The sequence below is a fragment of the Oncorhynchus mykiss genome, chromosome 25 (assembly GCF_057628025.1).
Source record: "Oncorhynchus mykiss isolate SJ-2025 chromosome 25, ASM5762802v1, whole genome shotgun sequence".
NCBI classification, from domain to species: Eukaryota; Metazoa; Chordata; class Actinopteri; order Salmoniformes; family Salmonidae; genus Oncorhynchus; species Oncorhynchus mykiss.
The window spans coordinates 14,654,835-14,676,635 of NC_143046.1; the positions used below are offsets into that span (position 1 = coordinate 14,654,835).

Genomic DNA, 21,801 nt, shown 5'->3' on the forward strand with positions numbered 1-21,801 from the left:
GCTACACGTCCTACGCTCCTCTCCAAAGCAAGAGCAGCAGCAGCACTATAAATTATTCTCTCTCTCTCTCTACTGCAGCAGTGATGTTCGGAAATGCACGGGCCATTCCGGACAAGTCAGTTAAAATTACACATACCTGAGACCCGTGACAACCAGATTCAACCCAGATCAGTGACATGGGACATCAGCTTGACATAGGACATACACACACAGCCCCCGGTCCCCAGGATCCCACGTTGATTTGTTTTATTTAGTGTGCTCACATAGCCTGTAGTCGTTAGGAGGCCATGAGGGGGAAATACTACCCCTAGTAAAGCACCTTGGGTAAAGTCATTAATAGTTGCCATTAGGCACCGATTTAGCCTAGGCTACTCAGCAGAATGTTGTAGCAAATTCACAGGGCAGACTGACAGGGACTCAACCCCAGGTCTCTTCTCATTCAGTGACTGACAGAGACTCAACCCCAGGTCTCTTCTCATTCAGTGACTGACAGAGACTCAACCCCAGGTCTCTTCTCATTCAGTGACTGACAGAGACTCAACCCCAGGTCTCTTCTCATTCAGTGACTGACAGGGACTCAACCCCAGGTCTCTTCTCATTCAGTGACTGACAGGGACTCAACCCCAGGTCTCTTCTCATTCAGTGACTGACAGGGACTCAACCCCAGGTCTCTTCTCATTCAGTGACTGACAGGGACTCAACCCCAGGTCTCTTCTCATTCAGTGACTGACAGGGTCTCAACCCCAGGTCTCTTCTCATTCAGTGACTGACAGGGTCTCAACCCCAGGTCTCTTCTCATTCAGTGACTGACAGGGACTCAACCCCAGGTCTCTTCTCATTCAGTGACTGACAGGGTCTCAACCCCAGGTCTCTTCTCATTCAGTGACTGACAGGGTCTCAACCCCAGGTCTCTTCTCATTCAGTGACTGACAGGGACTCAACCCCAGGTCTCTTCTCATTCAGTGACTGACAGGGTCTCAACCCCAGGTCTCTTCTCATTCAGTGACTGGCAGGGTCTCAACCCCAGGTCTCTTCTCATTCAGTGACTGACAGGGTCTCAACCCCAGGTCTCTTCTCATTCAGTGACTGACAGGGTCTCAACCCCAGGTCTCTTCTCATTCAGTGACTGACAGGGACTCAACCCCAGGTCTCTTCTCATTCAGTGACTGACAGGGTCTCAACCCCAGGTCTCTTCTCATTCAGTGACTGACAGAGACTCAACCCCAGGTCTCTTCTCATTCAGTGACTGACAGAGACTCAACCCCAGGTCTCATTCAGTGACTGACAGAGACTCAACCCCAGGTCTCTTCTCATTCAGTGACTGACAGGGTCTCAACCCCAGGTCTCTTCTCATTCAGTGACTGATAGGGACTCAACCCCAGGTCTCTTCTCATTCAGTGACAGACTCAACCCCAGGTCTCTTCTCATTCAGTGACTGACAGGGTCTCAACCCCAGGTCTCTTCTCATTCAGTGACTGACAGGGTCTCAACCCCAGGTCTCTTCTCATTCAGTGACAGACTCAACCCCAGGTCTCTTCTCATTCAGTGACTGACAGGGTCTCAACCCCAGGTCTCTTCTCATTCAGTGACAGACTCAACCCCAGGTCTCTTCTCATTCAGTGACTGACAGGTCTCTTCTCATTCAGTGACAGACTCAACCCCAGGTCTCTTCTCATTCAGTGACTGACAGGTCTCTTCTCATTCAGTGACATACTCAACCCCAGGTCTCTTCTCATTCAGTGACTGACAGGTCTCTTCTCATTCAGTGACTGACAGAGACTCAACCCCAGGTCTCATTCAGTGACTGACAGAGACTCAACCCCAGGTCTCTTCTCATTCAGTGACTGACAGGGTCTCAACCCCAGGTCTCTTCTCATTCAGTGACTGATAGGGACTCAACCCCAGGTCTCTTCTCATTCAGTGACAGACTCAACCCCAGGCCTCTTCTCATTCAGTGACTGACAGGGTCTCAACCACAGGTCTCTTCTCATTCAGTGACTGACAGAGACTCAACCCCAGGTCTCTTCTCATTCAGTGACTGACAGAGACTCAACCCCAGGTCTCATTCAGTGACTGACAGAGACTCAACCCCAGGTCTCTTCTCATTCAGTGACTGACAGGGTCTCAACCCCAGGTCTCATTCAGTGACTGACAGAGACTCAACCCCAGGTCTCTTCTCATTCAGTGACTGACAGGGTCTCAACCCCAGGTCTCTTCTCATTCAGTGACTGATAGGGACTCAACCCCAGGTCTCTTCTCATTCAGTGACAGACTCAACCCCAGGTCTCTTCTCATTCAGTGACTGACAGGGTCTCAACCCCAGGTCTCTTCTCATTCAGTGACTGACAGGGTCTCAACCCCAGGTCTCTTCTCATTCAGTGACAGACTCAACCCCAGGTCTCTTCTCATTCAGTGACTGACAGGGTCTCAACCCCAGGTCTCTTCTCATTCAGTGACAGACTCAACCCCAGGTCTCTTCTCATTCAGTGACTGACAGGTCTCTTCTCATTCAGTGACAGACTCAACCCCAGGTCTCTTCTCATTCAGTGACAGACTCAACCCCAGGTCTCGGCTCATTCATTCAGTCAATCAATCAAATATTTATATTTACTTCTTACATCAGCTGATGTCTCAAAGTGACTAAAACCCCAAACAATGCAGGCGTAGAAGCACGGTGGCTAGAAAAAACTCCCTAGATAGGCCAGAACTAAGGAAGAAACCTTTTTATTTTTATTTAACTAGGCAAGTCAGTTAAGAACAAATTCTTATTTTCAATGATGGCCTAGGAACAGTGGGTCAACTGCCTTGTTCAGGGACAGAATGACAGATTCTGACAGATGACCTTGTCAGCTCGGGGATTTGAACTTGCAACCTTTCGGTTCCTAGCTAAACGCTCTAACCACTAGGCTACCCTGCCGCCCCAACCTAGAGAGGAGCCAGGCTATGAGGGGTGGCCAGTCCTCTTCTGGCTGTGCCAGGTGGAGATTATAACATAACATACGCCCAGGTCTCTTCTCATTCAGTGACAGACTCAACCCCAGGTCTCGGCTCATTCATTCAGTCAATCAATCAAATATTTATATTTACTTCTTACATCAGCTGATGTCTCAAAGTGACTAAAACCCCAAACAATGCAGGCGTAGAAGCACGGTGGCTAGAAAAAACTCCCTAGATAGGCCAGAACTAAGGAAGAAACCTTTTTATTTTTATTTAACTAGGCAAGTCAGTTAAGAACAAATTCTTATTTTCAATGATGGCCTAGGAACAGTGGGTCAACTGCCTTGTTCAGGGACAGAATGACAGATTCTGACAGATGACCTTGTCAGCTCGGGGATTTGAACTTGCAACCTTTCGGTTCCTAGCTAAACGCTCTAACCACTAGGCTACCCTGCCGCCCCAACCTAGAGAGGAGCCAGGCTATGAGGGGTGGCCAGTCCTCTTCTGGCTGTGCCAGGTGGAGATTATAACATAACATACGCCAAGATGTTCAAATGTTCATAGATGACCAGCAGGGTCAAATAATAATAATCACAGTGGTTGTAGAGGGTGCAACAGGTCAGCACCTCAGGAGTAAATGTCAGTTGGCTTTTCATAGCCGATCATTCAGAGTATCTCTACCGCTCCTGTTGTCTCTAGAGAGTTTAAAACAGCAGGTCTGGGACAGGTAGCACGTCCGGTGAACAGGTCAGGGTTCCATAGGCGCAAGCAGAACAGTTGAAACTGGAGCAGCAGCACGACCAGGTGGACTGGGGACAACAAGGAGTCATCGAGGGAGAGGGGGAGTGAGCGAGAGAGTGTACATACTTAAATTCACACAGGACACCGGATAAGACAGGAGAAATACTCCAGATATAACAGACTGACCCTAGCCCCCGACACATAAACTACTGCAGCATAAATACTGGAGGCTGAGACAGGAGTGGTCAAGAGACACTGTGGCCCCGTCCGACGATACCCCCGGAGAGGGCCAACCAGGCAGGATATAACCCCACCCACTTTGCCAAAGCACAGCCCCCACACCACTAGAGGGATATCTTCAATCACCAACTTACTATCCTGAGACCGAGTATAGCCCGCAAAGATCTCTCCCACGGCACAACCCAAGGGGGGGCGCCAACCCGGACAGGAAGATCAGGTCAGTGACTCAACCCACTCAAGTGGCGCACCCCTCCTAGGGACGCATGGAAGAGCACCAGTAAGCCAGTGACTCAGCCCCTACTGAAGAGATGAAAGGTCGAGACCGAGTCTGCGTCTCTCACATGAATAGGCAGACTACTCCATAAAAATGGAGCTCTATAGGAGAAAGCCCTGCCTCCAGCTGTTTGCTTAGAAATTCTACGAACAATATCGGAAACATAGCCCATGTAATGCTTTGTTGGTTAACAGTAAAACCTTGAAATCAGCCCTAGCCTTAACAGGAAGCCAGTGTAGAGAGGCTATCACTGGAGTAATATGATCACATTTTTTGGTTCTAGTCAGGATTCTAGCAGCCATATTTAGCACTAACTGAAGTTTATTTAGTGCTTTAGCCGGAAAGTAGAGCATTGCAGTAGTCTAACCTAGAAGTGACAAAAGCATGGAAACATTTTTCTGCATCATTTTTGGACATAAAGTTTCTGATGTTTGCAATGTTATGTAGATGGAAAAAAGCTGTCCTTGAAACAGTCTTGATATGTTCGTCAAAAGAGAGATCAGGGTCCAGAGTAACGCCGAGGTCCTTCACAGTTTTATTTGAGACGACTGTACAACCATCAAGATTAATTGTCAGATTCAACAGAAGATCTCTTTGTTTCTTGGGACCTAGAACAAGCATCTCTGTTTTGTCCGAGTTTAAAAGTAGAACATTTACCACCATCCACTTCCTTATGTCTGAAACACAGGTTTTTCAGTGACAAGAACATTGTTTGTTTGTGCTCATAAAACACACTCGTTAGAGTGTTTGCCTATAGTCTGAAATTGACAGGGGGAAACTTGTGTGTGCGAGTTAGTAGATTATTAGATTGATAAGCGTGAGTGAGCAGTGACGCCTGTTGGAATGAGTTAGTAGATTATTAGATTGATAAGCGTGAGTGAGCAGTGACGCCTGTTGGAATGAGTTAGTAGATTATTAGATTGATAAGCGTGAGTGAGCAGTGACGCCTGTTGGAATGAGTTAGTAGATTATTAGATTGATAAGCGTGAGTGAGCAGTGACGCCTGTTGGAATGAGTTAGTAGATTATTAGATTGATAAGCGTGAGTGAGCAGTGACGCCTGTTGGAATGAGTTAGTTGATTATTAGATTGATAAGCGTGAGTGAGCAGTGACGCCTGTTGGAATGAGTTATTAGATCGTTAAATTGATAAGCATTAGTGCACAGTGACGCCTGTTTGAACAAGTGTATTAGATTAATGGCCATTTGCTGGTTTTGCCCCTACTTTTAACCACCCACACACACAACCTGAATACACACACACACACCTGCATACGCACAACCTGAATACACACACAAACACACCTGCATACGCACAACCTGAATACATACACACACCTGCATACGCAGACCTACATATGTAACCATGGTTTCTCCTTCTGAAAATAATCTGTGGCACAACCTCTTCCAGGTCCTAATGATTTATAATAATATGGTTATTATGTGCTAAAACAGCAAGGAGTTCCTTCTTACTGAAGCCAATTCTAAAGTATAGTTTCACCAGTCTTCTAACTGAGGCATTTCATCGGTGGGGAGCACACAGAAAGGGACATGGAGACATGCAGTTACCCCATACTTTCATCTGCAAATATACCTGTGACTTCATTTTAAAATGTTGACTTTATTCTACAAATGTTGACTTTATTCTACAAATGTTGACTTTATTCTACAAATGTTGACTTTATTCTACAAATTTTGACTTTATTTTCAAAATGACATTTTAAGTTAATTCTCGAAATATTGAAGCAAAAAAACCCTGCTGACTTCTGTCAACACACAGACGTGACTTCTGTCAACACACAGACGTGACTTCTGTCAACACACAGACGTGACTTCTGTCAACACACAGACGTGACTTCTGTCAACACACAGACGTGACTTCTGTCAACACACAGACGTGACTTCTGTCAACACACAGCTGGACACACCTGCTCCCACTTAATCCTGTAGGGCTATTTACAAACAAACACATGACTGGCTCAACTGTTCTGGGTAATCTTCATAATGTCATCGGCCTAACGTATTGTACAAGTTGACTGCAGGTATTTACTTAAGTAGCTACGAATATTCAAATGTGTTGAAAAACACAAAGGTATTCAGTTGTACAGTCAGGAGTCTCTCTCCCACAGTTGGGTCTTTGTTTTTCAGATTTCAGTTTTATACTGAGATCACTCTCTATAAAACTGTACCGTATTCGGTATTTGGGGTATTTGGAAATGCTTTCAATACCGTTGAAACTATTTTTTGATCTGTTCAGCTGTTCGATCCTTTGGGTGAATAAACTTGGTTTGTGTTTTACTAATCGTCCGTGACTTTCACTTGGTTCAACCTAAAACTGTGCAACTGAAGACCTAGCTGTTTGTACCACTACCAAGTCATTCAATTATATTTATGTAAAGGGTGGGTTAAATGGAGAGATAAGAGAGGCAAACTCTAGCTTTTCACTGGGGAAAATGAGTCAATGTGGTGCAGGGTTTGGCAGGTGCCCGGTGAGCCAGGAACAGGTGAGGTCCGTTTTGCCTATAATATGGATCAGGGAGAAGGAGGTTAGAGAGGTCATGTGGTGTTGTTTTAGATGCGAGTTTCTGTGAGTATACACTACCGTTCAAAAGTTTGGGGTCACTTAGAAATGTCCTTGTCCATTAAAATAACACCAAATTGATCAGAAATACAGTGTAGACATTGTTAATGTTGTAAATGACGATTGTAGCTGAAAACGGCTGATTTTTATTGGAATATTTACATAGGCATACAGAGGCACGTTGTGTTAGCTAATCCAAGTTTAGCATTTTAAAAGGCTAATTGATCATTAGAGAACCATTTTGCAATTATGTTAGCACAGCTGAAAACTGTTGTCCTGATTAAAGAAGCAATAAAACTGGCCTTCTTTAGACTAGTTGAGTATCTGGAGCATCAGCATCTGTGGGTTCGATTACAGGCTCAAAATGGCCAAAGTCCTTTCTTCTGAAACCCGTCAGTCTATTTTTGTTTTGAGAAATGAAGGTTATTCCATGCGAGAAATTGCCAAGAAACTGAAGATCTCGTACAACGCTGTGTACTACTCCCTTCACTGAACAGCGCAAACTGTCTCTAACCGGAATAGAAAGAGGAGTAGGAGGCCCCGGTGCACAACTGAGCAAGAGGACAAGTACATTAGTGTGTCTAGTTTGAGAAACAGACGCCTCACAAGTCCTCAACTGGAAGCTTCATTAAATAGTACCCGCAAAACACCAGTCTCTGCCTTCTAGGCAGAGTTGCAAAGAAAAAGCCATATCTCAGACTGGCCAATGAAAATAACAGATTGGCTTAAGAATACAGACACTGGACAGAGGAATTTTGCCTAGAAGGCCAGCATCCCGGAGTTGCCTCTTCACTGTTGACATTTCTAAGTGACCCCAAACTTTTGAACGGTAATGTATATGTGAGTGTGTTGTGTTAGCTAATGAGCTCACATGGGGAATAGTCAGGTAGATAATACAATACATCTACCTACAGTTCTGCTGTAGTTTTAGTGATGTTACCTGTCTCCTGAGTTAGCTAGGCTTCCAGTTCAGCTGTAGTTTTAGTGATGTTACCTGTCTCCTGAGTTAGCTAGGCTTCCAGTTCAGCTGTAGTTTTAGTGATGTTACCTGTCTCCTGAGTTAGCTAGGCTTCCAGATCAGCTGTAGTTTTAGTGATGTTACCTGTCTCCTGAGTTAGCTAGGCTTCCAGTTCAGCTGTAGTTTAGTGATGTTACCTGTCTCCTGAGTTAGCTAGGCTTCCAGTTCAACTGTAGTTTTAGTGATGTTACCTGTCTCCTGAGTTAGCTAGGCTTCCAGTTCAGCTGTAGTTTAGTGATGTTACCTGTCTCCTGAGTTAGCTAGGCTTCCAGTTCAGCTGTAGTTTAGTGATGTTACCTGTCTCCTGAGTTAGCTAGGCTTCCAGTTCAGCTGTAGTTTAGTGATGTTACCTGTCTCCTGAGTTAGCTAGGCTTCCAGTTCAGCTGTAGTTTTAGTAATGTTACCTGTCTCCTGAGTTAGCTAGGCTTCCAGTTCAGCTGTAGTTTAGTGATCTTACCTGTCTCCTGAGTTAGCTAGGCTCCCAGATCAGCTGTAGTTTTAGTGATGCTACCTGTCTCCTGAGTTAGCTAGGCTTCCAGTTCAGCTGTAGTTTAGTGATGTTACCTGTCTCCTGAGTTAGCTAGGCTTCCAGTTCAGCTGTAGTTTTAGTAATGTTACCTGTCTCCTGAGTTAGCTAGGCTTCCAGTTCAGCTGTAGTTTAGTGATCTTACCTGTCTCCTGAGTTAGCTAGGCTCCCAGATCAGCTGTAGTTTTAGTGATGTTACCTGTCTCCTGAGTTAGCTAGGCTTCCAGTTCAGCTGTAGTTTTAGTAATGTTACCTGTCTCCTGAGTTAGCTAGGCTTCCAGTTCAGCTGTAGTTTTAGTGATGTTACCTGTCTCCTGAGTTAGCTAGGCTTCCAGTTCAGCTGTAGTTTAGTGATGTTACCTGTCTCCTGAGTTAGCTAGGCTTCCAGTTCAACTGTAGTTTTAGTGATGTTACCTGTCTCCTGAGTTAGCTAGGCTTCCAGTTCAGCTGTAGTTTTAGTGATGTTACCTGTCTCCTGAGTTAGCTAGGCTTCCAGTTCAACTGTAGTTTTAGTGATGTTACCTGTCTCCTGAGTTAGCTAGGCTTCCAGTTCAGCTGTAGTTTTAGTGATTTTTGAATTCAGTAGAATACCTTTGTCTGACAATCCTACTGTGTGTGTGTGTGTGTGTGTGTGTGTGTGTGTGGTCAACCTCTATTACACACACAACTCGACTACCTACCATCTGTTAACAGTGTGTACAGGTGATGTTTTTATTTAACTTTATTTAAGTCAGTTAATGACAGCCTAGCAACAGTGGGTTAACTGCCTTGTTCAGGGGCAGAACGACAGATTTAGATCTAGCAACCTTTCGGTTACTGGCCCAACGCTCTAACCACTAGGCTACCTGCCGGGTTTAATAACCCTTCAGGTCACATCAAGGCACACACACAGAATGTGTGGTGATTATTCATATTTTCAACAGGCGAAGATTAGGACTACTCACAACACACAGATTACAGGAAGATTAGGACTACTCACAACACACAGATTACAGGAAGATTAGGACTACTCACAACACACAGATTACAGGAATATTAGGACTACTCACAACACACAGATTACAGAAAGATTAAGACTACTCACAGCACACAGATTACAGGAATAGTAGGACTACTCAAAACACACAGATTACAGGAATAGTAGGACTACTCACAACACACAGATTACAGGAAGATTAGGACTACTCACAACATACAGATTACAGGAATAGTAGGACTACTCAAAACACACAGATTACAGGAAGATTAGGACTACTCACAACATACAGATTAGAGGAATAGTAGGACTACTCACAACATACAGATTAGAGGAATAGTAGGACTACTCACAACATACAGATTAGAGGAATAGTAGGACTACTCACAACATACAGATTAGAGGAATAGTAGGACTACTCACAACATACAGATTAGAGGAATAGTAGGACTACTCACAACATACAGATTAGAGGAATAGTAGGACTACTCACAACATACAGATTAGAGGAATAGTAGGACTACTCACAACATACAGATTAGAGGAATATTAGGACTACTCACAACATACAGATTAGAGGAATAGTAGGACTACTCACAACATACAGATTAGAGGAATAGTAGGACTACTCACAACATACAGATTAGAGGAATAGTAGGACTACTCACAACATACAGATTAGAGGAATAGTAGGACTACTCACAACATACAGATTAGAGGAATAGTAGGACTACTCACAACATACAGATTAGAGGAATAGTAGGACTACTCACAACATACAGATTAGAGGAATAGTAGGACTACTCACACCATACAGATTAGAGGAATAGTAGGACTACTCACAACATACAGATTAGAGGAATAGTAGGACTACTCACAACATACAGATTAGAGGAATAGTAGGACTACTCACAACATACAGATTAGAGGAATAGTAGGACTACTCACAACATACAGATTAGAGGAATATTAGGACTACTCACAACATACAGATTAGAGGAATAGTAGGACTACTCACAACATACAGATTAGAGGAATAGTAGGACTACTCACAACATACAGATTAGAGGAATAGTAGGACTACTCACAACATACAGATTAGAGGAATAGTAGGACTACTCACAACATACAGATTAGAGGAATAGTAGGACTACTCACAACATACAGATCAGAGGAATAGTAGGACTACTCACAACATACAGATTAGAGGAATAGTAGGACTACTCACAACATACAGATTAGAGGAATAGTAGGACTACTCACAACATACAGATTACAGGAATAGTAGGACTACTCACAACACACAGATTAGAGGAAGTCAAGTTATGCCAGGTTAAAAATGTAAAGAAAATATTCCTTTTGATCTGACCGGTCTCAATTTGGAACTTGTGGTTTTCTATCATGTTCTTAGTAGACCGTTAGGGCCCTGTGTTTTGGATAATCATCTGACATGCCTGGATGTTAACCTCTATTTAAAGACCCACTCCAGCCTCCCTAGAACCTCATTTATCACCTGATTTACTTAACAAAAGGCCTGTCTCTAATAGGAGGTCCATGCGTCCTCTGGCGTTAGGTAGTAACTACACACAATAATACCGAAGACTGTCAGCATGTAAAGAAGCTAGTCAGCTGTAAAACATTTATGAGTCTACAATCTCACCATGTTCAACCTGCAGATTGATGTGCCTCACAGAGTGGAGTTTGACCTTGGCAACTGCACCATGCAATGCACCCTGGACTGAAGAGGCAGACGGACAGGAGAAATGTTAGACCCTCTGTTAAATGAAAACTTTCTTGAGATAGGAATATCGTAAAAAAAAATATGATCAATGGCTCATTCTCGAGAAGACAACCAGCCAGTATTGAAATCTGACATGTATGATAGACTTTTTACATCTGAAAGTCATATTCCTATTGACTTCCAGTGTAGTGAGAGAGACTGTATCACGGTGCTACGTCATACCGGATGGATTTCTACCTGCTTGAATGCCAATAACTCAGATACACATGAAAACCTAGAAATGACCCAGAGATGATCTGGTCAGGTGATGTTCTCCAGGTTGTGAGTGGGAGGGAGTGGGGGAGGGAGGGAGGAAGGGAGAGACTGTTTCACGGTGCTACGTCATTTCTACCTGCTTGAATGCCAATAACTCAGATACACATGAAAACCTAGAAATGACCCAGAGATGATCTGGTCAGGTGATGTTCTCCAGGTTGTGAGTGGGAGGGAGGGAGGAAGGGAGGGACTGACTGACGCTCGGCTTTAGGTATTTACAGCAAACACTGTGTGTGTGAAAATAGCCCAGCGAGGGATGGAGGGACAGCACTGGCCCACTTCCTTTCTGTCCTGCAGTTTGTTGTGCTGTGGCATTCCCAGCTGATGGGGGAGAGGCAGTGTTTCACTACTAAACAGACCCAGCGTAGGGCTTTATGGTCTTCTAGGCCAACAATCTAAACCCACAGAGTGTTTTACATGTACGTCTACCTTGTTACATAGACTTTTTATTTCTTGAGTCCGCTCGCTCACACACAGCTAGTAGTCACAGCCAGTAGCTACTTCATTGTTTTACAGTGTGTATTATTTACTCTGTTTACTGTGTTTTAGTGTCTCCTTACTCTCTCTGTGTGTGTGTGTGTGTGTGTGTGTCTGTGTGTGTGTGTTGTTAGCTGGGTAGAGAGCAGAGAGGCTAGGCCACTCCATTTCAGGTTCAGGGGTGTGAGTCACGATGCACTCAGGCTTTGTATGGTCCTAAAGCCCACCGTTGCCTTGTCACATTCCAATAATACAACTTGGAGGGACAATGGCCCCTGGCCATGCGGATGACTTACACAGGGAAACCGGTGATACACCAGTGATACTAAGGTTATTAACCTGGACATGGACTAAACCTCTACTACTGGAGAGCTTTGCTCCAGACCTTCTGGCACAAAAGCCTGCACTGCCTGTAGCTGTTCAGGAGTAGGGTTGACCACCCCTGACCTAGTTCATAGCTCTCTGTGGGGGGAACCTTTTATGTTCTAGAAACGTGTGTTGTCGTGGCAACAGTTAAATCACCAAGGGCCTCTTTTCAGAATGTCTTTAACTATGGACTCCTGGCCAACCGCTGGCTAATGGGACTCCTAAGGCCTCCGTGCCATGACAACCACTGGCTAATGGGACTTCTAGGGACTCCTGGCCATGGCAACCACTGACTACTGGGACTCTTATCTCCGTCCTGTGTTGACTTTGCAGGGCTGTGAAACTGCAACAATACTTTTGTTTGTCCTTCTCCTCCTCCAATCTCTCTCCTTTTTTTCCATTTACTTTCATAAATGGTCCTTCCTCATTCTCTCTCAGTTCAGTTACATTCAAATGAGCTCTCCCTCTCCTCCTTTCCCCTCTCTTTCTCCAGGTGTCTCTGTTGTCTAGCAGATGAATTTTGAGCAGCCTCCTCCGTACCAGGGCCCAGGCCCCACGGCCCCCAGTTACCCTGCGCAGGGCTATCCTCAGCAGGGATACCCTCCCCAGGGCTACCCCGTCAACATGGAGCAGCCTGGTGGATTCCCTCCTCAAAACCCGGCCTACCCCAACTACCCTGGTGGCCCTGGGGGCCCTCCTGGACCATACCCTGGCCAGGGACAAGCAGGCCCCTACCAGGGGGCGTACCCAGGACAGCCTCAGTTTGGATGGCAGGGAGGACCACCCCCAGGACCCATGTATGGAGAGGCACCCAAAAACACAGGTGAGAAAGAGGGGGAAGGAGGGGAGGAAGTGAAGAGAGGGGAGAAGAGGAGTGAGGAAGGGAGGGGAGGAAGATAAGCACGAGAAGGTGATGGGAGGAAGAGGAGAGGGAGAAAGGGAGGGGTGGAGAGGGTAGGATAGGATATTGTTTGCCTTGACTACTTGGTATGCAAAGAGACTGGATGTGCTTTGGGAACAATGTTGTTTATACCAGTGGTTCTCAAACTTCTCCTTGGGGACCCCAAGGCGTTCCAGGTATTTGATATTTTCTATAGCTAGCACACCTGATTCAACTAATAATCAAGCCATTGACAAGGTGAATCAGGTGAGCTACTTCAGGTCCTTGACTAGATTAATCAGATGAGCTACTTCAGGCCCTTGACTAGGTGAATCAGGTGAGCTACTTCAGGTCCTTGACTAGATTAATCAGATGAGCTACTTCAGGCCCTTGACTAGGTGAATCAGATGAGATACTTCAGGCCCTTGACTAGGTGAATCAGGTGAGCTACTTCAGGCCCTTGACTAGGTGAATCAGGTGAGCTACTTCAGGCCCTTGACTAGATTAATCAGATGAGCTACTTCAGGCCCTTGACTAGGTGAATCAGGTGAGCTACTTCAGGCCCTTGACTAGATTAATCAGATGAGCTACTTCAGGCCCTTGACTAGATTAATCAGATGAGCTACTTCAGGCCCTTGACTAGATCAATCAGATGAGATACTTCAGGCCCTTGACTAGGTGAATCAGATGAGATACTTCAGGCCCTTGACTTGGTGAATCAGTTGAGATACTTCAGGCCCTTGACTTGGTGAATCAGTTGAGATACTTCAGGCCCTTGACTTGGTGAATCAGATGAGATACTTCAGGCCCTTGACTAGATTAATCAGATGAGATACTTCAGGCCCTTGACTAGGTGAATCAGATGAGCTACTTCAGGCCCTTGACTTGGTGAATCAGTTGAGATACTTCAGGCCCTTGACTTGGTGAATCAGTTGAGATACTTCAGGCCCTTGACTTGGTGAATCAGATGAGGTACTTCAGGCCCTTGACTTGGTAATTTACCAGAATCTTCAGTAATTTAGGTAATTAACAGAACATCTATGGCAATCTATCATCGATTTGGTAATTTATACTTGAATACGTTTTCATAAAATGTATTCATACAGTGCCTTCGGAAAGTATTCAGACCCCTTGACTTGTTCCACATTTTGTTACTTTACAGCCTTATTCTAAAAAGGATTTACATTTTTTCCCCCTCAATCTACACACAATACCACATAATGAATAAGCAAAAACAGGTTTTTATACATTTTTATACACCAGTTTGACGCCAAAGCATTGATGACAAGGACATACTGAAGTAGTCAAATCAATAGGTGTGTAAAAAGATCAAGGATATTTCATGCTGAAACCCTCATACTCAACACATATGGTATTCACTAAGTTGATAGTTCATATTTGCGACTCATTTCAGGAAACCAGGCGTTTAAATATAAACTCTTTTTTTAAATCAACATTTTTATTTTGGGCAGAAATGACTTCTGGAACATGTGAACTTTCATGTGCCTTCATAACAAACTTGTTATGTCATCTGTATATACGAATACAATTGTTAAATTACAAGCCTAGTTGGTTTAGCCACTGCAAAAGACCTTCCAGCTAGCCATGATTGGCTGAGATAATGGTTGGGCTGGACATTCCAAGATATGAGTTCGAATTGGTCTGCCATGTAGCACGCTTCTGGCTATAACATGAGTTGGTCAATATGTGTAGGTAATCCTTTCTAACGCATATTTTTTTTAAAGATATCATGTAGTAGAACTGCAAACATGTTGGTCTCCACTTTCTGGAGGACTGGGCTTTGAAATCAGTTGAATGCCCGGGTGGAATTAGAGAATGATAGCTAAGGAGAAAATTCAGGCTTTTGATTGCAAATATGCAGACGGAGTCGAAAAGAGAACGCACAGAAGTCTGTTGTGTAAACCACCTGTCTCCTGATTACATCTTCAAACTAAGGCAACCGTGACAGAGAGGGAGAAGCGTCCAACCATGTATGTGTAAGATAGTCTAGCTAGCTAATTTTGTCAAAGTCGTTTTCATTTCAGTTAAAGCGTACTGCTAGATATTTAGCTAAAGTTACCTGGCTGGCTCGCTAGCTAGTAATATTATTTGTGTCTCAGAGCCATTTGCATTGCTAGTTATAGCTAGCTAGCTAACATTGAACCTGGTTAGTTAGCTACCTGCAGATTCATGCAGGGTAGTAATGTTATGAGATGGGATTATGGTTCATAGCTAGCTACATGTATAAACAAAAGACTCCACTATGCAAGTACCAATTTCAATAGAATGTTAACGATGTCGTTGCGACAACTGTCGATAGACGTAGCTGGTAAATTCGCTCTGGCTATGTACTCCGATTCCAGAGCGCAGAATAACTGACGAAATTACAAAGGCTTAACACCCGCTGAATATGGCTGGTGTCAGTAAAAAAGCATGATTAAATTGTTGCCAGCAGCATAGTTGCAGTCACCAATGCTCTGGATAACATAAAAACGGCCTAATCAGCTCTGCTAAGGCGAGTAAAATGGGCAGAGTGAGCTGTTCTTTCATTTGTGTCTGGAAGTAGCTAGCCAACGTTAGCTTGGGTGCTTGACTGTTGTTGTTAGGTTAGAACGCTCGGATCAACCCTACTCCTTGGCCAGAGCGTCCAGTGTGCATTCTGAATGCTCCGAGAGCAAAACGCTCTGAGTTACGAACGCCTGGAGCGCACTCTGAGCAAACGTTGGCGCTCCAGATTGGATTTACGAACACACCCCTAGTATAAACCAGCCTTTAGTCTTGAAATCTTTGGTTGTTTAGTACATGGCCTCACATGTGAATCCTTAATGAGCTGGGTGGGGATAAAGCTTAAGAAGGTGTGAACGATGCTGAATGGGGTGTAGACAAAGAGCTCTCCAGTAGTAGTACCAAAACATTCAAGGTCCATTTTCTCAAAAGTGAGGCTACAAGTTTATCAACTTTCAAAGCACTTTCCAAATGTTCCTCAACTGTAGTGTATGATATACAATTTTCTAGCTATTTATTTGATGTGAAAAACACAATTTAATTTTTTTTTATTTTTTATTTTTTTTGGTTAAATGTAGGGTAATGTTTTACAGCTTTTGTCATTCAATTTATTTTAAAATCCTCGTATTTAATGATTTCATATATTTTACGTGTGATAAACCCTCACAGAGGGCCAGAGATAATTACAGATAAGTACCCAAAAGGGTCACTAGATAGATGTCTTGTGATTACATATCATCTTTGAAAGATACCAAAATTCTGGTAGTTTGCTGATAAAATCTGAATGTTTCCAGTAATACACCCTCCCTTTGCAACCCTAATTCTAACACAATCGTCTTTCATTCAGTAAGTTTCCATTACCTCTGCTATTAGGATTGGCAAGTATTAGGCTATTCAAAGGTCAATTTCCCTACATCAAAGTCATTTTTTTTGATGGAACACTATCAGTGTCCAAAGTAAAATATTAACGAGGCTGTTTTATATTGTCCTTTTTATATCAGTATCCTGGTGTGTGTTCTTAAAGTGGAAGGTTAAATTGGAGCTAATCACATGATAGCCAGATCAGTTTCTGCTTGAATCAACTATTTTGTCCTGGTCATACCATGATTGTTTAAAGGAGTTAAAGCAGGAAGTGAACTTTCCAGACTGCCCTTTGTTTGTTTATCTGTATAAGACCCTCTCAGCGGTGAATAGTGGACTGCCCCTTTAAGAAACCAGGCAATGGGAGGTTAATGCTGCATTCATAACCAAGTGGGAGGTGGAAATTTACTAGTTGGATGCATTTATGTGCTTTGAACTTGAGAAACACTGATTGGCTAATGGCCAACAATTTGCCTAAGCCATAAGCTAAAGTACAGCTATCACGCTTGTAAACAAATTATAGTGTTAAAAAAACAATAATAGATTGCTTTTTATAAATACATTTTGTTGCACTAAACTGCCGAGAAATTCTATTTATCAAGGTAATTTCCTTAATAGATGACGTCAGAGGTCAGCATGTTGGAGAAGTGGGAGCTCAGGATGATAGATGAGTTTCACACTAGTAATTACCAGTTGGAGGGCCATTCAAATAGATTTTTTCTAGTTGTACTTGGTAAATACTACCTTCCCACTTGGTTATGAATGCAGCATAACTTACTGCCTGGCAACTGTTGCTAGAGAGCAGTCCCTTTCTACTGCAGCAGTACCTTGTCACTCAGGTAACACATAGCTTACCTCACTCATTCAAGATGGCAGCCTTCAGAAGTTTTGTGTGTGTGTGTGCACATTAATGACTAACAGCAAATGTACCAAAGATAACAAGAAGAGTAGGTTGTTAGGCCGACGTGTCTGTCACATGTGTATTCCAAGGGTGGCAGGTAGCCTAGCAGTTAGAGTTGGGCCAGGAACTTAAAGGTCGTTGGTCTGAATTCCCAAGCCAACAAGGTGAAAAATCTGTCTGTACCCTTGAGCAGGTCTATTAATCATACTATATGGCTGACCCTGTAAAATAACACATTTTACTGCACTTTTCCGGTGTTTGTGACAATAAAACATGTTTTACTGGCAGTTGTAAAGGTTTAACTTTAAGTGAATGTCTACCTCTCTTTCTCCTCTCTCTAGTGTACGTGGTGGAGGAGAGGAGAAGAGATGATTCAGGCGACACGTGTCTGACTGCCTGTTGGACGGCTCTCTGCTGCTGCTGCTTGTGGGACATGCTCACATAACGTCTGACCCCTGACATTTACCTTTGACCCTTACCTGCTCTGACCCTTACCCTTGGCCTCCTAACCCTTAACGCAAAGTCCCTTTCATCTTAACCTAACCTTTGACCCCTGAGTCTAAACCACTGACCCAGTCTCACCTAACACACTATCTCTCCATCTGCCCTTACCACCTTAATCCTTCTCTCTCTCCTTAACCTTTGACCCCTGAGTCTAAACCACTGACCCAGTCTCACCTAACACACTATCTCTCCATCTGCCCTTACCACCTTAATCCTTCTCTCTCTCCTTAACCTTTGACCCCTGAGTCTAAACCACTGACCCAGTCTCACCTAACACACTATCTCTCCATCTGCCCTTACCACCTTAATCCTTCTCTCTCTCCTTAACCTTTGACCCCTGAGTCTAAACCACTGACCCAGTCTCACCTAACACACTATCTCTCCATCTGCCCTTACCACCTTAATCCTTCTCTCTCTCCTTAACCTTTGACCCCTGAGTCTAAACCACTGACCCAGTCTCACCTAACACACTATCTCTCCATCTGCCCTTACCACCTTAATCCTTCTCTCTCTCCTTAATCTTTGACCCCTGAGTCTAAACCACTGACCCAGTCTCACCTAACACACTATCTCTCCATCTGCCCTTACCACCTTAATCCTTCTCTCTCTCCTTAACCTTTGACCCCTGAGTCTAAACCACTGACCCAGTCTCACCTAACACACTATCTCTCCATCTGCCCTTACCACCTTAATCCTTCTCTCTCTCCTTAACCTTTGACCCCTGAGTCTAAACCACTGACCCAGTCTCACCTAACACACTATCTCTCCATCTGCCCTTACCACCTTAATCCTTCTCTCTCTCCTTAACCTTTGCACTCCTGCTGTCCAGCCCCAACCCCCGTACCTCCTGACCCATGGTAGCATTATATGATAACCTATATCTTTTTGTGCTCCCACACCTGGCCTAGCCCCTCCCAGGGCTGTGCTCTGCCCTGTAGCCGGTGTATGTTCTCTAAATCTCAGGCGCTGTACTGTAGATAATGCTTCTTGTGGAACACAAACTCCTGCTCAAAGATGACACACAGAATATGCACTCAGATCTCAGGCGTTCTGCTGTAGATGACACACATGCATACACGCTCTTTCTCCTGGGCACTTTAACCTCTTACCTCTGCAAGGTACTTCTCTTGCCTCCCTCCATCCCTCCTCCCGAACAAACCTCTAGTCAAACCACCCCTTATTCCCTACACCATAAATCCTAAAACACCATATCAAATGACTCTCTATCTACGCCATATAAGTCATGGCTACCTAGACCAATGGAAGCCAGTAAGCTACAGTGTCCCCCACCCCCCTGTCAACCCCCCACTGTACGATGCTGAAGTTTGAACCGTCCTCTCTGTTATGTTTGCACAACAGCTACTGTTGTGCAAACAGCTACTGCCTGTTTTTCTTAGGATGAATCCTATGACAACAAATTGAATGCATTTTGAAAGACCATGACAATGAAAATGTCATGTTTGGTTTCATGTAATATTGTTCCTATGCTTGCAAAATTTTTTCCTGTTTGAATTGTTTAATCCTGAATGAATATGATTTGATTGCTATTTTCTTTTTAATACCCTCATTCCTTGAAGGAGAGAACATGAAACATTTTTTAAATGGTGAATGTTTATGTAGATGACTTTGCCTTACATGAGAATCTTGCGTTAAGAATAAATTATTCCCAAAACAGTCAACATTGTCTGGTGTCTTTCATTGTCTGGTGGTCTTAGTCAGTAGAGGTAGTATCTGGTGTGTGTTTTACAGTAGAGGTAGTATCTGGTGTGTGTTTTACAGTAGAGGTTGTATCTGGTGTGTGTGTGTGTTACTGTATGTGTAGTATCTGGTGTGTGTTTCACAGGAGAGGTAGTATCAGGTGTGTGTTTTACAGTAGATGTAGTATCTGGTGTGTGTTTTACAGTAGAGGTAGTATCTGGTGTGTGTGTGTGTTACTGTATGTGTAGTATCTGGTGTGTGTTTCACAGGAGAGGTAGTGTCAGGTGTGTGTTTTACAGTAGATGTAGTATCTGGTGTGTGTTTTACAGTAGAGGTAGTATCTGGTGTGTGTTTTACTGGAGAGGTAGTATCAGGTGTGTGTTTTACAGTATAGGTAGTATCTGGAACATGTTTTACTGTAGTTGAGGTTGTGAGTGTGTTTATAGATTTCGATGGTTAGTAATTGGCTCCAGGATAGATCCGAGTCTTTTTATACTGCTGAACTGCCATGAGCCTGGCTGGAGAGTCAAGTTGGACTGCCGTGACCTTGGCTGGCGAGTCACGTTGGACTGCCGTGACCTTGGCTGGCGAGTCACGTTGGACTGCCGTGACCTTGGCTGGGGAGTGGGGTGGTGGACACAGGGATTGAACTCCAGTGGGGAGGCAGACAGGTGATAGCAGGGATTGAACTCCAGTGGGGAGAAAGACAGGTGATAGAAGGGATTGAACTCCAGTGGGGAGGAAGACAGGTGATAGAAGGGATTGAACTCCAGTGGGGAGGCAGACAGGTGATAGCAGGGATTGAACTCGTGGGGAGGAAGACGGGATAGAAGGGATTGAACTCCAGTGGGGAGGCAGACAGGAGGTGGATTTGACAGGTGATAGCAGGGATTGAACTCCAGTGGGGAGGCAGACAGGTGATAGCAGGGATTGAACTCCAGTGGGGAGGAAGACAGGTGATAGAAGGGATTGAACTCCAGTGGGGAGGCAGACAGGTGATAGCAGGGATTGAACTCGTGGGGAGGCAGACAGGTGATAGCAGGGATTGAACTCCAGTGGGGAGGCAGACAGGTGATAGCAGGGATTGAACTCCAGTGGGGAGGCAGACAGGTGATAGCAGGGATTGAACTCCAGTGGGGAGGAAGACAGGTGATAGAAGGGATTGAACCCCAGTGGGGAGGCAGACAGGTGATAGCAGGGATTGAACTCGTGGGGAGGCAGACAGGTGATAGCAGGGATTGAACTCCAGTGGGGAGGCAGACAGGTGATAGCAGGGATTGAACTCCAGTTGGGAGGCAGACAGGTGATAGCAGGGATTGAACTCCAGTGGGGAGAAAGACAGGTGATAGCAGGGATTGAACTCCAGTGGGGAGGCAGACAGGTGATAGCAGGGATTGAACTCCAGTGGGGAGGCAGACAGGTGATAGCAGGGATTGAACTCCAGTGGGGAGGCAGACAGGTGATAGCAGGGATTGAACTCCAGTGGGGAGGCAGACAGGTGATAGCAGGGATTGAACTCGTGGGGAGGAAGACAGGAGCTGGATTTGACAGGTGATAGCAGGGATTGAACTCCAGTGGGGAGAAAGACAGGTGATAGCAGGGATTGAACTCCAGTGGGGAGGCAGATAGGTGATAGCAGGGATTGAACTCCGGTGGGGAGGAAGACAGGTGATAGCAGGGATTGAACTCGTGGGGAGGAAGACAGGTGATAGAAGAGATTGAACTCCAGTGGGGAGGAAGACAGGTGATAGCAGGGATTGAACTCCAGTAGGGAGGCAGACAGGTGATAACAGGGATTGAACTCGTGGGGAGGAAGACAGGTGATAGAAGAGATTGAACTCCAGTGGGGAGGCAGACAGGTGATAGCAGGGATTGAACTCGTGGGGAGGAAGACGGGATAGAAGGGATTGAACTCCAGTGGGGAGGCAGACAGGAGGTGGATTTGACAGGTGATAGCAGGGATTGAACTCCAGTGGGGAGGCAGACAGGTGATAGCAGGGATTGAACTCCAGTGGGGAGGAAGACAGGTGATAGAAGGGATTGAACTCCAGTGGGGAGGCAGACAGGTGATAGAAGGGATTGAACTCGTGGGGAGGCAGACAGGTGATAGCGGGGATTGAACTCCAGTGGGGAGGCAGACAGGTGATAGCAGGGATTGAACTCCAGTGGGGAGGCAGACAGGTGATAGCAGGGATTGAACCCCAGTGGGGAGGCAGACAGGTGATAGCAGGGATTGAACCCCAGTGGGGAGGCAGACAGGTG

The 21,801-nt window shown here is 44.8% G+C and overlaps 1 protein-coding gene across 1 annotated transcript in view; it reads left to right on the forward strand.

The window, feature by feature from the left end:
* Nucleotides 1-19,520, forward strand: part of LOC110504632 (cysteine-rich transmembrane module-containing protein 1) — a 29,179-nt gene extending 9,659 nt beyond the window's left edge. Inside the window, exons 2-3 of the mRNA XM_021583396.3 lie at nucleotides 12,684-13,013; nucleotides 17,679-19,520. Coding sequence (XP_021439071.1) covers nucleotides 12,704-13,013; nucleotides 17,679-17,782 — 414 coding nt within the window. The 5' untranslated portion in view covers nucleotides 12,684-12,703 and the 3' untranslated portion in view covers nucleotides 17,783-19,520. The remainder of the gene's footprint in view (nucleotides 1-12,683; nucleotides 13,014-17,678) is intronic.
* The last annotated feature ends 2,281 nt before the right edge of the window (nucleotides 19,521-21,801 follow it).